At 40.3% G+C, this 13,942-nt stretch overlaps 1 protein-coding gene across 16 annotated transcripts in view; it reads right to left on the reverse strand.

Moving 5' to 3' along the window:
- Positions 1 to 13,942, reverse strand: part of BPTF (bromodomain PHD finger transcription factor) — a 158,773-nt gene that overhangs the window by 91,527 nt on the left and 53,304 nt on the right. For all 16 annotated transcript variants that reach the window (XM_013054521.2, XM_013054520.2, XM_013054519.2 and 13 more), the window contains exon 3: positions 5,748 to 5,971. In XM_013054521.2, the coding sequence (XP_012909975.2) occupies positions 5,748 to 5,971 (224 nt within the window). The remainder of the gene's footprint in view (positions 1 to 5,747; positions 5,972 to 13,942) is intronic.

Below are 13,942 nucleotides of genomic sequence, written 5' to 3' on the forward strand. Positions count from 1 at the left end.
CTGATAAAGTGATGACAGCTGAGCTGGCTGGAGTTAACTCCTCACACTCTCTATCACCTTCTCTATTCCAAATTTCTATAAGAATTCAGAGCCAATCAATATATGACCATCTAAGATAGGTACAGGACAAGTTCATATGGAAGAAATTCCAACTGGCATGTTTTCTGTCCTCCTCATCATCCAAGTCTTCTTCCCAGGATCCTTTTGACCTATCTCTTCATATCCCTTTACCCACCACTTTCAGTTCAATTCACCACAGCCGTGGTTACACTTGCTAATAAGTACACTAAACTTATCAATGGAAGTATCTCGTTTTTTTTAAAGAACTTTTTATTTAGAAGTCTAGTTTCTAATCACTTGCTCTTCTTTTTTTTTTTTTTTTTTTAAAGATTTTATTTATTTATCGGTGGGGGGGGGGAGCGAGCACAGGCAGACAGAATGGCAGGCAGAGGCAGAGGGAGAAGCAGGCTCCCTGCCGAGCAAGGAGCCCGATGTGGGACTCGATCCCAGGACGCTGGGATCATGACCTGAGCCGAAGGCAGCTGCTCAACCAACTGAGCCACCCAGGCGTCCCTAATCACTTGCTCTTCTTAGAGCCATATTATTTCTCTTTCAAACACAGCTCCACCCAGATTTTCAACTTCCAACTCTTCTTTTTCCTTTTTTCAAGGAATCTCTATGCCCAATGTGGGGCTTGAACTCACAACCCTGAGATCAAGAGTCACCAGCTCTACCGACTGAGCCAGCCAGGCGTCCCCAGCTGCTGGCTTTTTCACCTAACTAGTTCAAGTTCCTCCCAACTTTCCTAGTGCCATTTAATGAGAATAAAACAACATTAAAAACAAGACCAAACAAAACTACTACTACCAAGGTGAGTGGGTGGCGCAGTCAGCCAGTTAAACATCTGACTCTTGATTTCAGCTCAGGTCATGATCTCAGGGTCGTGAGATTAAGCCATATGTGGGGTTCTGTGCTGGACATGGAATCTGCTTAAGATTCTCTCTCTCCCTCTTTCTTTGCCCCTCCCACCCGCTCTTTCTCTCTCTCTCTAAAATAAAATAAAAACCATCTCTACTTAGAAAAATGTATTCCAAAAATAAACTTCCTTCAAAAACACCAAAATAAAGAATTATAAAATACAATTACCATAAAGGTATATGATAAAGCAAATATAGCAAACTACTTACAACTAAAATTATACAGTAAATTGTATAATCATGATGGACATACAGGTGCTTACTGTACCATTCTTTTGATCTTTCCATATATTTGAAAATTTTCATAAACTATTAGACAAAAACAGAAAAGGAAAACTGAACTACCAAAGTAGAATTAAACTCTCCTAAAGTATACATATAAGTATATAAAAACCAAAGGGCTTGGTGCGCCTGGGTGGCTCAGTAGGTTAAAGCCTCTGCCTTTGGCTCAGGTCATGATCCCAGGGTGCTGGGATCGAACCCCACATCGGGCTCTCTGCTCAGTAGGGAGCCTGCTTCCTCCTCTCTCTCTCTCTGCCTACCTCTCTGCCTACTTGTGATCTCTGTCTGTCAAATAAATAAAATCTTTAAAAAAATAAACAATAATAAAAAAAAATAAAAACCAAAGGGCTAAACTTGAAAGGATTTATGCTATTTTCAAGGTTAAGAATGTCAAGTCATTAGACTACACTGTGATGCTGAAACTGATGTCACGATAATGCAAATTACTCCTGGCTATTTCAGAATCTAGCAGTTTCTGCTGTTTTCCTCTCATAAAATCCCAAATTGAAGAACACCACAAGAAATTATTCTAGGTTTTTACCTGGCCCAGATGCTCCTAAAGGGACTACCATAGCTCAGATTATGGTTCCCAGTGAGAGCAAATAGACTTAACAGTGGCAGACCAGCGTTTTAATGGTGAATTCTTCCGTCTGAATGTTTAATTTATTGCCAGTACCCACACCCCTTACAAAGCTGTTGAGAGGATTAAAGGCTTGTAAAACATCTAGATGAACACCAAAGCAGGTACTCAAAAATGCCAGTTTTCAGGATGCCTGGGTGGCTCAGCTGGTTAAACAGCTACCTTCAGCTCAGGTCATGACCCCAAGGTCCTGGGATCAAGTCCCACACCAGGCTCTTGCTCAGTGGGGAGCACTGATTCTCCTTCTGCCTGCCACTCCCCATGCTGTGCTCTCTTTCTCTCTGATAAGATCTTTAAAAAAAAGAAAAAAGATAGTTTTCTCTCCTCTTCCTCATCAATTTTCAATTCTTTTGAGTAAGAGAACCATGTTGAATGAACCTTAGCAAAGGAGGAGGAGAAGAGAAAAGAAAAGAAAAAAAAGTGTCACTTTCTGTCTAGATCTCCCATGAAATAAATCCAAGCCACAGTCACTCTTACTTAAATGAGCTCCACACTGTATTAAGAGGGTAACTACAGGATCAAGACAGTCCCAGAGCACATAAGCACTAGTCACCTAACTGTCTTAGAATATATTCTGGCCTAATGCTCAAAGCTTTCTCTGCTGTTCCTGATTACATAAAAAAGTTTAATTTTTTAAAAAGTACATTATATGCTGGGCACCTGTGTGGCTCAGCTGGTTGAGCACCTGACTCTAGGTTTTAGCTTCAGGTCATGATCTCAGAGTTGTGGGACTGATCAAGCCGCCATCAGGCTCCACACTCAGTGGGGAGTCTGCTTGAGATTCTTTCTCTCCTCCGTCTGCCTCTCTCATCCACTAAAAATAAATAAACCGAATCTTTAAAAAACAAAAATAAAACCAAAAAATGCTCATTGTAGGAAATTTGAAAAATACAAATAAGATACCAACTATAATCCTACTATGCTAATTGGTTATTATTATTATTTTTTTTTTATAAAAGCTGGTGTATTTACCACGTTGTTTATTTAGAGAAAGAGAATTTAAGTACTTCAAAGACCCAGCTACTGTTCTGGCACGGTACCTTATGTAATTCTCCAAATCTCCAATCTTCTATCATATGATAATCCAATTCTTCTATATTGGGCACTTCTAGTTTTTCACATTCCCCTGTATCAGACCACTAAACATTCTGATCTCCAATTCCTATTTTGATTTTGCTCTTTACTTAAGATGACACTGGGGTGCATGAGTGCCTCAGCTGGTGAGCGTCTGACTTCAGCTCAGGTCATGACCTCAGGGTCCTGGGATGGAGCCCATCAGGCTCTGTGCTCAGCAGGAAGTCTACTTGTCCCTCTCCCTCTGCCCTTTCCCCTGCTCAAGTGTACCTCCTGGTCTCTCTCCCATAAGTAAATAAATCTTGAAAAAAAAAAAAGATGATACCACCTCTACAATTCTGTACATAGGCAAGCTCACTCTAGAAAATATTTCTAATTCAACATACTTGATAAAAACATACATAATACTGCCTTTTAGGGGACTGGACATAGTTCTTTATTATTGTACTAAAAGCAGAGGATGCAAAAAAGTAAAAATGGATTTGTCAATTTTAATGCCAGGATTCATGAAAGAAAACCAAGAGGAAAGTAACCTGTCTAAAATTAATAAACTTCCTATTATCTGATCTATACCACGGAGAAAAAGAAATCAGAAGGGGATACAAACTCCCCCCAAAATTCTAACATCTACAATTATCTGATAAAAATGTTACCTATTTTTCTCAATAGATCTAATAGAAAAATACTTCCAACAACCAGACATGAAGAAACACAATCCTTGGTAATTAGTCTGCTAGTTTCTGAAGATGAAGTCATGTGTATGCAACGGTAGTTATACAGGACAGTATGACTATCGTCCTCAAAAAAACATGGGTGAATTCAAGTGAATGCTGATGTAGAGTATGTGAGAAGAAGCTGGGAAACAGCTTAACTAAATATATTTATTAAGTATAGACATTCTATTTGAAGCAAAATAGAGAATGGGGAAATTTTTTCAGTAAATGGAGACTCAAGAACATTAAAAGGATTTTACGTATAGCAGATAATGTATATAGAAAAGCAAAACCAGGCAGTTAAAGTGTACTTTCAGAGTCTTACCCAATCATTTTACCTAAGATTTAAAGAAAACACAGGTGATACTTATTAAACATAAAAAAGTGGGAAAAAAAAGTGAAACTGGAGATTACAAAGGAAGTTCACGTTTCATTCTATACCTTTCTGTACTATTTAAGCTTTCTTTAAAAAATCATATTTATTCTGTTACACTGAAAAGAAATTAAATTTTTAAAAATCATATTTATTATCTTTTTTTATAAAGCAAAAAGTTGAGCAACAAAGTAAATCAGGTACTACTGAAATATAATCCAAAGTATAAAATAGATATCCATGAGTCCACACTGATATAAATAAATAAACAAGGAGAATAGACAATCTCCCTTGCAGAAAAGTCCCAAATAATTTGTGTAGACAGCTGCTACCCCAGAGTGGAGCCCAAACCCTCCCCACCTGAGCGTAGGCAGTGCACAGTGACTTTCTTCCGAAAAGCACAGCACAGGTGGGAGCAGTGATCTTACAGGGCAGAAACTCAACAAATGCCACCTGAACCAGATGAACATCATCAGTGACAAGTCACGTGATGGCATGTAGTACTGACAGGAGGAGAGTGGTGTGGTCTTCCTTCCAGAATCCGTATCTCAGTTCTGAGAAGAACATGAGACAAATCCATTTGAGGGCCTTCTATTAAATACCTGGCCAGTACTCCTCAAAACCGTCAAAGTCATCAAAAATATAAAAAGTTGGAGAAAATGTGACAGTCTAGAGGTACCTAAACAGACATAAGTAAATACAGTGTGGGAGCCTGGATGGGATGGTGAGACAGAGAAAGGTTACCAGTAAAAATAAGAAAATCAGAATAAAGTATCGATTAAGGTATCATAATGTTATCAATATAGGTTCACTACTTATGACAAATGTGCCACACCAATGTAAGATGCTAATAATAGGGGAAACCTGGTGCAGGGAATCTGGAACCCTCTGTACTACCTCAGAACCTTTCTGTAACTATAAAACTATTCTAAAATTGAAAGTTTTATTTAAAAAAAAAAAAAGCAAAGAGTATCTTTTAAAAGAATACTCTTTCTCATAATTAAAAGTAGGATTTGCGGGATGCCTGGGTCTACTACCTACTGAGGTAGGTTGAGCATCTGCCTTTGGCTTTAGTCATGATCCCAGAGTCCCCAGACTGAGCCCTGAGTCTGGCTCTCTGCTCAGTGGGGAGCCTGCTTCTCCCTCTCTGCTCCTCACCCCACTCGCGCTCTCTCCCTCTCTGCCTCTCTAATAAATAAATAGTTCAAATAAATAAATAAATAAATAGAAGTAGGATTCTCAATAAGATACCCGAATTAAAGAAAAAAAAAACCAATTTAGTAATGACCATGGTAAGATACTAAAGGCTAAAATGCATAAAATCCCTAATTTATGCTGGGATGAACAAGATTCCTTAGGAAAAAGAAAACAGAGAACTGAGGTGCCTGGGTGGCTCAGTCAGTTAAATGTCTGCCTTTGCTCAGGTCATCATCCCAGTGTTCTGGGATCGGGCCTCAAGTCGGGTTCCCTGCTTAGCCGGGGGTCTGCTTCTTCCTGTCCCTCTGCTGCTCCCCTGCTTGTGCTTTCCTGCTCTCTCTCTCAAATAAATAAGATATTTAAAAAGAAAAAACAGAGAATTAAAATATATATAACTTGAAATTTTAATGATTTCAAGTTTTACAGGGATTTCATAGCAAGAGTTCATCCTAAATTTAGTAACAAGCAAATTGAGAAAATTTCCCTCTCACCATTAGCTGCCGCCAGAAAGGATTTGTTACTGCCCCGAGCCTTATTGGTCAAGTCTTCAGTTATATCCATGTGCCGGTGGATTTCTTCCCGCATTTCTTCCAGAATTTTGCAAAGTTCTGCTTCCCAGTAATCTTTATCTAGACAGTCAATTAATTCTGCAAGTTGGACCTTTGTGCTGTAGTACCAAATTTTCTTCTCATTCTCATTTTCTGTATCTTCTTCTCTGTTTAAAAGAAGTACAAAAACACTCTCTGTGTTAGACATAATGGCACTGATCTGACAACTGCCATCTATGCACTGAAGGTTAAAATAATGTAACACAAAGTCTGCCCACTAAAGCTCAGTATATTTGCTCACAAGAAATCCCCTCAAGTCTCATTCAAACTCAAATTACTTTTACTTTAATTGAGCAAGCTCTAATTATTTTGATTTCCTAGCCCACAGTAGCTTAAGATAAAACAATCTGTGAGAAATAGTGGAGAGAGAGGATGGAGAGCCTGGGTCGCTCGGGCGGTTGAGCGTCCAACTCTTGGTTTCATCTCAGGTCATGATCTCGGGGTCATGAGATGGAGCCCCACAGTGGGTTCAGTGCTCAGTATGGAGTCTGCTTGGGATTTGGTCTCTTTCCCTCTCTCTCTCTGCCCCTCCCAGCTCATTCTCGCAAAATAAAAACAAAAATTAAATAAAACCTTTAAAAAACAAAAATAGTGGAAAGAGAGGAATTAGTATAGCAGCAAAGGAAGACTATCTACGGACGCCTGGGTGGTTCAGTTGATTCGGCAGTCAATTCTTGATTTCAGCTCAGGAGACGATCTCAGGGTCCTGGGACTGAGGCCTGCGTCAGGCTCCTTGCCCACTGGGGAGTTTGATCGAAGATTCTCTCTACCCTCTCCCTCTGCTACTTCCCCCACTCACGTGCGCTCTTTCTCTAAAATAAATAAATAAATCTTGAAAAAAGAAAGAAAGAGGGGTGCCTGGGTGACACAGTGGGTTAAGCCTCTGCCTTCGGCTCAGGTCATGGTCTCAGGGTCCTGGGATAGAGCCCCGCATTGGGCTCTCTGCTCAGCAGGGAGCCTGCTTCCCGGCCCCCACCCCCGCTCCTGCCCTCTGCCTACCTCTCTGCCTACTTATAATCTCTCTCTCTGTGTGTCAAATAAATAAAATCTTAAAAGAAAGAAAGAAAAGAAAAGAAAGGTAGGTAGATAGATATCTAGAAACATACAGAAACAGGACCTCACACTTCAGAGTGTGTAAGTACTTGCTGGAAGACAGTCTTGCTTATACGTCAGTTGACTTTGAGATCATCACTGAACCACATGAATGGAATCTGAACCAGAAATACTTAAGTTATGGTCAGTGCATGGCAGGAACAGAGCAGGCTGACGTTACAATCCAGTTTAGAACACTTCCATCAACATGATATACATGCTCTGCTAAATTCTGGTCCTTGAAGGAGTCAACTCTGTGAGTAATAATGTCTCCACTCTCTTCCTTTCTTATGGACAAAGTTCAAATTGGAGAGAAGAGCAACTTCCTGCCCTGCTTGCATCTCTCCAAAGGTCCCAATCACTTGTAATGTAGCTGTAGATGTCAACTAAAAACACAAGGTAAATGCATGGCTAGGACCGGACTTTCAGAAATACGTATGACAATATTTCTTCTCACATTCAAAAGGAATTCAGGAGCATGTGTGAGTTACCTGATGAGAGAGTCTAACTTTCCTGTCTATTCAATAGCAAACTCACAGAGCTGAAAGAACTGGGCTTTAAGAAAGACCTGGTTTCAGGGCACCTGGCGACTCAGTCCTTAAGCGTCTGCCTTCCACTCAGGTCCCAGAACCCTGGGATGGAGCCCTGCAACAGGCTCGCTCAGCAGGAAGCCCTACCCCCAAGGTGGGGCTCAAACTCAATCTCAATCTCCCATTCCCCATTTGTGTTCCCTTTCTCCAGTGTCTCTGTCTAAAAAATAAATAAAGTCAGAAAGAAAGAAAGAGGAAAGAAAAAAGAAAAGAAAAGAAAAACCTGGCTTTAAAATACTCAAGCATTTATAAGATATGCAAATGTGGACAAGACACAACTCTCTAGGTTTCTGAGCCATTTTATTTACCTTGCTGATAAAATGGGGATAATTGTAACGCTTTCAGGGCCACTGTAAGAATTAAAGGTATTATAATAAGGCACAGATTGTAAAAGATTAAAATAAAATAAGGTATAGATCGTAGCACCGAGGCACATTGTTAGTAATCAATAAAAATAAAATATTGTTACTATTATGGTAGTAAGTAAATAAAAATTGAGTAGAACTCCCGGAATGAGTCACTCAGTAATTCTGAAGAAAGGAGGGACATATTAAGTCATGGATAAATAAATGGATATCAAAATTATAAAAACTGAAAAAAAAAAAAGGATTAATGAATGTTATCTCACTTTACTCTTTAAAAAAAATTTTTTTTTTATTTAAGTAATCTCTACCCCCAAGGTGGGGCTCAAACTCAATCTCAAAATCAAGAGTCGCACGCACTCCCAAACTAGCCCCTCATTTTCTGCATTCAAATCAGCATCTGCTGACATATGAAATTAGCATATTGTTCTATTAGAAGCTTTCTAAAAAAACTGCCGAAAATCATTTTTTTAAAAAATCTGCTTTCAATTTCTCTCTATAATTGGTATTTCTGACTTATGACTGAGCGATGACAGCAGTCTCATTCCAATTTACAGTGTTAAAGATGTCAGAGTCCTCTAATCAAAAAGACTAATAAAATACTTTTAAAAGGCAATACTGTATCAAAAATGTAATTAAGTACTTAAGTGAGCTTTGACTGAGTGTAAGAGTTACAGGACAGCCTGGTTATTTTCTAAAAAAATTAATTTAAAGGATTCACTTGTTATAAAGATGCTGAATTCTTTCTTTTACTAATTCCTTTTTCCTTTTTATTCAGGAAAATCTACCAAATTTCAATGAAATAAGAAAAACATTCTTGGGGTAGAAAACATAACTTACAAGTGTAAGATTTCAACATGAAAATGAGATGGTATGGGAACGAACTTAATTAAATGGACATTCTATTTTCTCAAGTAACTCACTACTATTGAAAGGGTTCCTAACATAGCTGACTTAATCCATACCGTCACTTGCATAATTTCTATCTAAACAGAGAACATGGGCGCCTGGGTGGCTTAGTGGGTTAAGCCTCTGCCTTTGGCTCAGGTTGTGGTCTTGGGGTCCTGGGATCGAGGCCCGCATCAGGCTCTCTGCTCTGCAGAGAGCCTGCTTCTCCCTCTCTCTGCCTGCCTCTCTGCCTACTTGTGATCTCTGTCAAATAAATAAAATCTTTTAAAAAAAATAAAGAAAGAATACTTAATTTCAATTTTTTTTTTTTAAAGATTTTGTTTATTTACTTGAGAGAGGAGGAGAGAGTGAGCAAGTGAGAGAACACAAGCCAGGGCGGTGAAGCAAAGGGAAAAGCAGATACCCTGCCCAGCAGGGAACCATGACCTAAGCCAAAGTCAGATGCCCAACCAAATGAGCCACTCAGGCTCCCCTTAATTTCAATTTTAATCTTAATATTCATCTTAAAAGAGAACTCACTACTTCATATAGCAGAAAGCTCCTCCCTTTTTTTTTTTTTAAAGGTCATGGGGTGTGAACTTCTAACCCTGAGGTCAAGACCTGAGATGAGATCAAGAGTCAGACCCTTAACCTACTGAGCTGCCCAGGCACCCTGGAAAGTTCTTCCTTTTAATGAGATAACACAAACCTATTGTTTCTATCAATTAGTCCTGATTCTGCCTGCTGGAGTTATGTGAAATAAACTTAACACCTCCTCCACACACAATCCTTCAAATTGTTCACAACATCTACAATTTTACTCTCTCTTTTCAGGCCAAACATGCTCAAATACTTTAATCATTTCTTATAGCACATTTTCCAGTCTTCACAAATCTGATATTCTTCACCTCAATGTCCCTCTGTAAGTGTGGCACCTGAAAACTATTTCTGATTCTGTTCGACGGTCATATACAACATTGACTTTTTTTTTTTTTTAAAGATTTTTATTTATTTATTTATTTGACAGAGATCAAAAGCAGGCAGAGAGGCAGGCAGAGAGAGAGTTGGAAGCAGGCTCCCCGCTGAGCAGAGAGCCCGATGCAGGGTTCCATCCCAGGACTCTGGGATCAGGACCTGAGCCAAAGACAGAGGCTTAACCCACTGAGCCACCCAGGTGCCCATACTGACAATTTTTTTCTTCTTAAAGCTGTAGAAGGATAAATTTGTTAAAAGCATAAAGTAACAAAACAGAGTGACCAACAACTGCTAATGTTTTCAAAGAAAAGCTGTTTTTCTTTTCTTTTTTTTTTTAAAGTAACATCTGTGCCCAACATGGGGTTCAAACTCGTGACCGTGAGATCAAGAGTCTCATGCTCTAATGATTGAGCCAGTCAGGTACCCCATGAAAAGCTGTCCCAATCTTTATGGACTTAGGCACATTAACATAGCTTATGTAATCAAAATTATTTGTTCTAATCATAAAAGTGACAAAAGCTTTCTTATACAAATATACATTGATTTGTATATATATTTGGTTTGGGGTTAGAATGTGGTTTCTGCAGAAGCTCTGTTCCTACAGTGCCTACCATGTTCCTTCTGTACACCCAAACTAGCCTGGCTTTCAGAAAGACACTAACCAGCTCAAAGGAACTCACAGATGGCACAAGAAGACAGGTTGGAATGAAAACGTTTGCCAAAAATATAATTAACAGCAAACATAAATATTAAAGGTCTCCATTTTAACGTTTGTTTGGCTTTTACTCATGCAAGATAAGTAGGAAGTTAATGACTAATAGTAAGTTTCAAGTTTCATTAAAAAAAAAAAAAAAACCCACAAACCATAGATCCAAAATTCATGTCCACCTAAACCTCAGAATGTGACCTTATTTGGAAAAAGGGTCTTTGCAAATGTAACTAGCTAAAGATCTTAAAATGAAATCTGGTATCTTTGGGAAGCCTAGGTGGTTCAGCCAATTAAGCACTGGACTTGATTTCGGCTTGGGTCATGATCAGGGTCATGAGATCAAACACCGCTGAGTCTGCATGAGATTCTCTCTCTCCCTCTCCCTCTGCCCTTATCCCTTCTTGGGCATACACACTCTCTCTAAAATAAATCCTTAAAAATACAAAACAAAACAAAAAACAAAAACAGAGGGAACAACTGGGTGGCTCAGTCAGTTAGGCATTCAACTCTTAATTTTGGCTCACATCATGATCTCAGGGTCATGAGATAGAGGCCCACGTGGGGCTCTGTACTCAACAAGGAGTCTGCTTGGGATTATCTCTCCCTCTCCCGGTACCCCTCCTCTCTCTCTCTCTCTCAAATAAATAAATAAAAAATAAAAGAAAAATAAATAAATCCTGGAGTGCCTGGGTGGCTCAGTCAGTTAAGCCTCTGTCTTCAGCTCCAGTCATGGTCTCAGGGTCCTGGGATCAAGCCCCACGTTGGGCTCTCTGCTTGGTGGGGAATCTGCTTCTCCTTCTCCTGCTCCGTGAGTCTGCACATATGCTCTCTCTCTCAAATAAGTAAATTAAATCTTTTTTAAAAAGAAAATCCTTTAAAAAGAAAAAGAAATCAGGTATCCTTGTAAGTGGAAGAAAGGACACAGAGAAACACACAGGAAAAGTGACGTGAAGATGCAGGCAGAGAGTCATGTGACCCATCTGTCTACAAGCCAAGAAATGTCAAGGATAGCCAGCAACCACAGAGCTTGGAACAGTCTCCCTGAAAGTCTCCAGAAAGAACCAATCCTGCTGACACTGAGGTTTTAAACTTCTGGCCTTCAAAACTGTGAACAAACTCCTGTTGTTTTTTAAGTGACTCCGTTTATGGTAGTTTGTTACGGCAGCCCTAGGAAACTCAGATTTGAGCGTCAGGGAAATGGGAGTGCTGTTCTAACAAGTACCTAAGAATGTGAAAGTGGCTGTAGAACCGGGTGATGGGAAGAGGCTGGAGGAATCTGGAGGTACCGGAAAGAAAAGGCTCAGACCGCCTCAAAGAGACAGAGGTAGGCAGAGACTGGAATTCTGCTGCTAAGAAGCCGAGAAACAGTTGGGCCACTAGAAGCTGGAAAGACAAGAGTGGATTCTTTCCTAGAACTTCCAGAAGGAACATGGCCCCACGGATGCCTTGATTTTAGACTTCTAGCCTCCACAACTGTAGAGAATAAGTTTCTACCACATTGTCCGTGGTCCTTTGTTACTGCAGCCACAAGAAACTAATGCAGGTATTGATTTAGCAATGAAAGCAACAGCCAGGTCGGGCAGCCCGAGTGGGTTAGAACTACATTCTGGGTTAGAACTACATTCTGGAGCCAGAATCCCTGGGACTGAATCCTGACTCTGGGGCTTACTGCTAATTGTGTGGTGCTGAATAAATTACTTAACCTCTCTATGTCTCAGCTTCTCCATCTGAATAATGGGGTTATACGACATATATCAAAATGCTGTTGTGAGGATTAAGTAAATCCGAATACTTAAAGCACTTAAAACCGTGGCGGCACTGACACTTACGGATGCAATACACAGAGTTGCTATTATTTTCAACTTATGAAGTATGTGATAATCTACCTTAAAACAAATAATTACAGGGCACCTGGGTGGCTCAGTTGGTTAAGTGTCTGCCTTGCCTCAGGTCCTGATGCCAGGGTCCCAGGATGGACCACACATCAGGCTCCCTGCTCAGCAGGGAGTCAGTCTACTTCTCCCTCTGCCCCTCCCCCTGTCTCTCTCCCTACCCTCTCCCCCCTCCCCGCGTGCACTCTCTCTCACTCTCGCACAAAATAAACTCTTAAAAATAATAATAATAATTACAAGTGGGACGGGTGTGTTTTTGTTTTCTTAAAAAAGGAGAAGTCTTAAGATTTCTTTTTTCTTTTTTAAGATTTTATTTTAATTATTTGATAGACAGAGATTACAAGTAGTCAGAGAGGCAGGCAGAGAGAGAGAGAGAGGAGGAAGCAGGCTCCCCGCTGAGCAGAGAGCCAGATGTGGGGCTCCATCCCAGGACCCTGAGACCATGACCTGAGCCGAAGGCAGAGGCCTTAACGCACTGAGCTACCCAGGCGCCCCAAAAAAGGAGAAGTCTTTTAGGGTGCGAGAGTGAAAGAGGTTCAGAGAGAGAAAGCCCTAAGAAATGGCATACATAGGCCAGAATGTGAAGGATAAGTGAGCCAAAAAAGGTTTTGAATGTTTTAGTTTGGTTTTTACTTATTGTGTTTTGAGTGGTGGAAAGCAAGCGAATTAAATGTACATACAGAATCAGGGACCTGAACTTCCTGTTAAGAGCAAATGGAAGTAACTAAAAGGTTTTTCAACTTTAGGGGAAAAAAAAAAACTGATCAAAATTGCTCCTTTAAAAAAAAAATCACCCAGAGGCGCCTGGGTGGCTCAGGCAGTTAAGCATCTGCTTTCAGCTCAAGTCAGGATCCCAGGGTCGTGGGACCAAGGCCCGCAACGGGCTCTGCTCTCAGTGGGTCGTCTGCTTCTCCTTTTCAACTCCCCTACCCTGCTCATGCTTGAGCACACTCTCGCTCTCTCTCTCATAGATAAATAAAATCTTAAAAAAATAAAAACAATTTTTTAAAAAAATCATCCAGCTATGAAAAAGAGACTAGATTGGGGAATGGGGAGTTACATATAGACCAGTTTGGAGGCTACTGAAGTAGTCTAACCAAGATCATGCTGGCTTGTATTAGAGCAAGGATTGTTGAGAATGGAGAAAATCAGATTCAATACTTAAGAGGCAATGAAAAGAGGGGGTGCCCTGGTGGCTCAGTAGGTTAAGCATCGGCCTTCGGCCCAGGTCATATCGGTGTCCTGGGATGGAGCTCCTAGTCAGGCTCCCTGCTCAGCAGGAGGCCTGCATCTCCCTCTCCCGCTGCAGCTCCCCCTGCTTGGGCTCTCTCACTCTCTCTAGTAAATAAGTAAATCTTTAAAATTAAAAAAAAAAAAAAAGAGGTAATGAAAAGGTGTAACAAACAATACTGGACAAAAGCCTATCCCCATGTTTCTTGCTTGAACAGCAGCTACAATGGTGTTCCCATTTACCATGACGGGATCCGTGGATGAAAGGTAGGTAAGGGGTGGAAGTGATGAGTTCAGTTTTGGACAAGTTGTATTTGAGATGCCTGCTCTGTGAACATGT

The sequence above is a fragment of the Mustela putorius genome, unplaced genomic scaffold (genome assembly GCF_011764305.1).
Source record: "Mustela putorius furo isolate JIRA1106 unplaced genomic scaffold, ASM1176430v1.1 tig00000487_pilon_pilon_pilon, whole genome shotgun sequence".
Taxonomy (NCBI): Eukaryota; Metazoa; Chordata; class Mammalia; order Carnivora; family Mustelidae; genus Mustela; species Mustela putorius.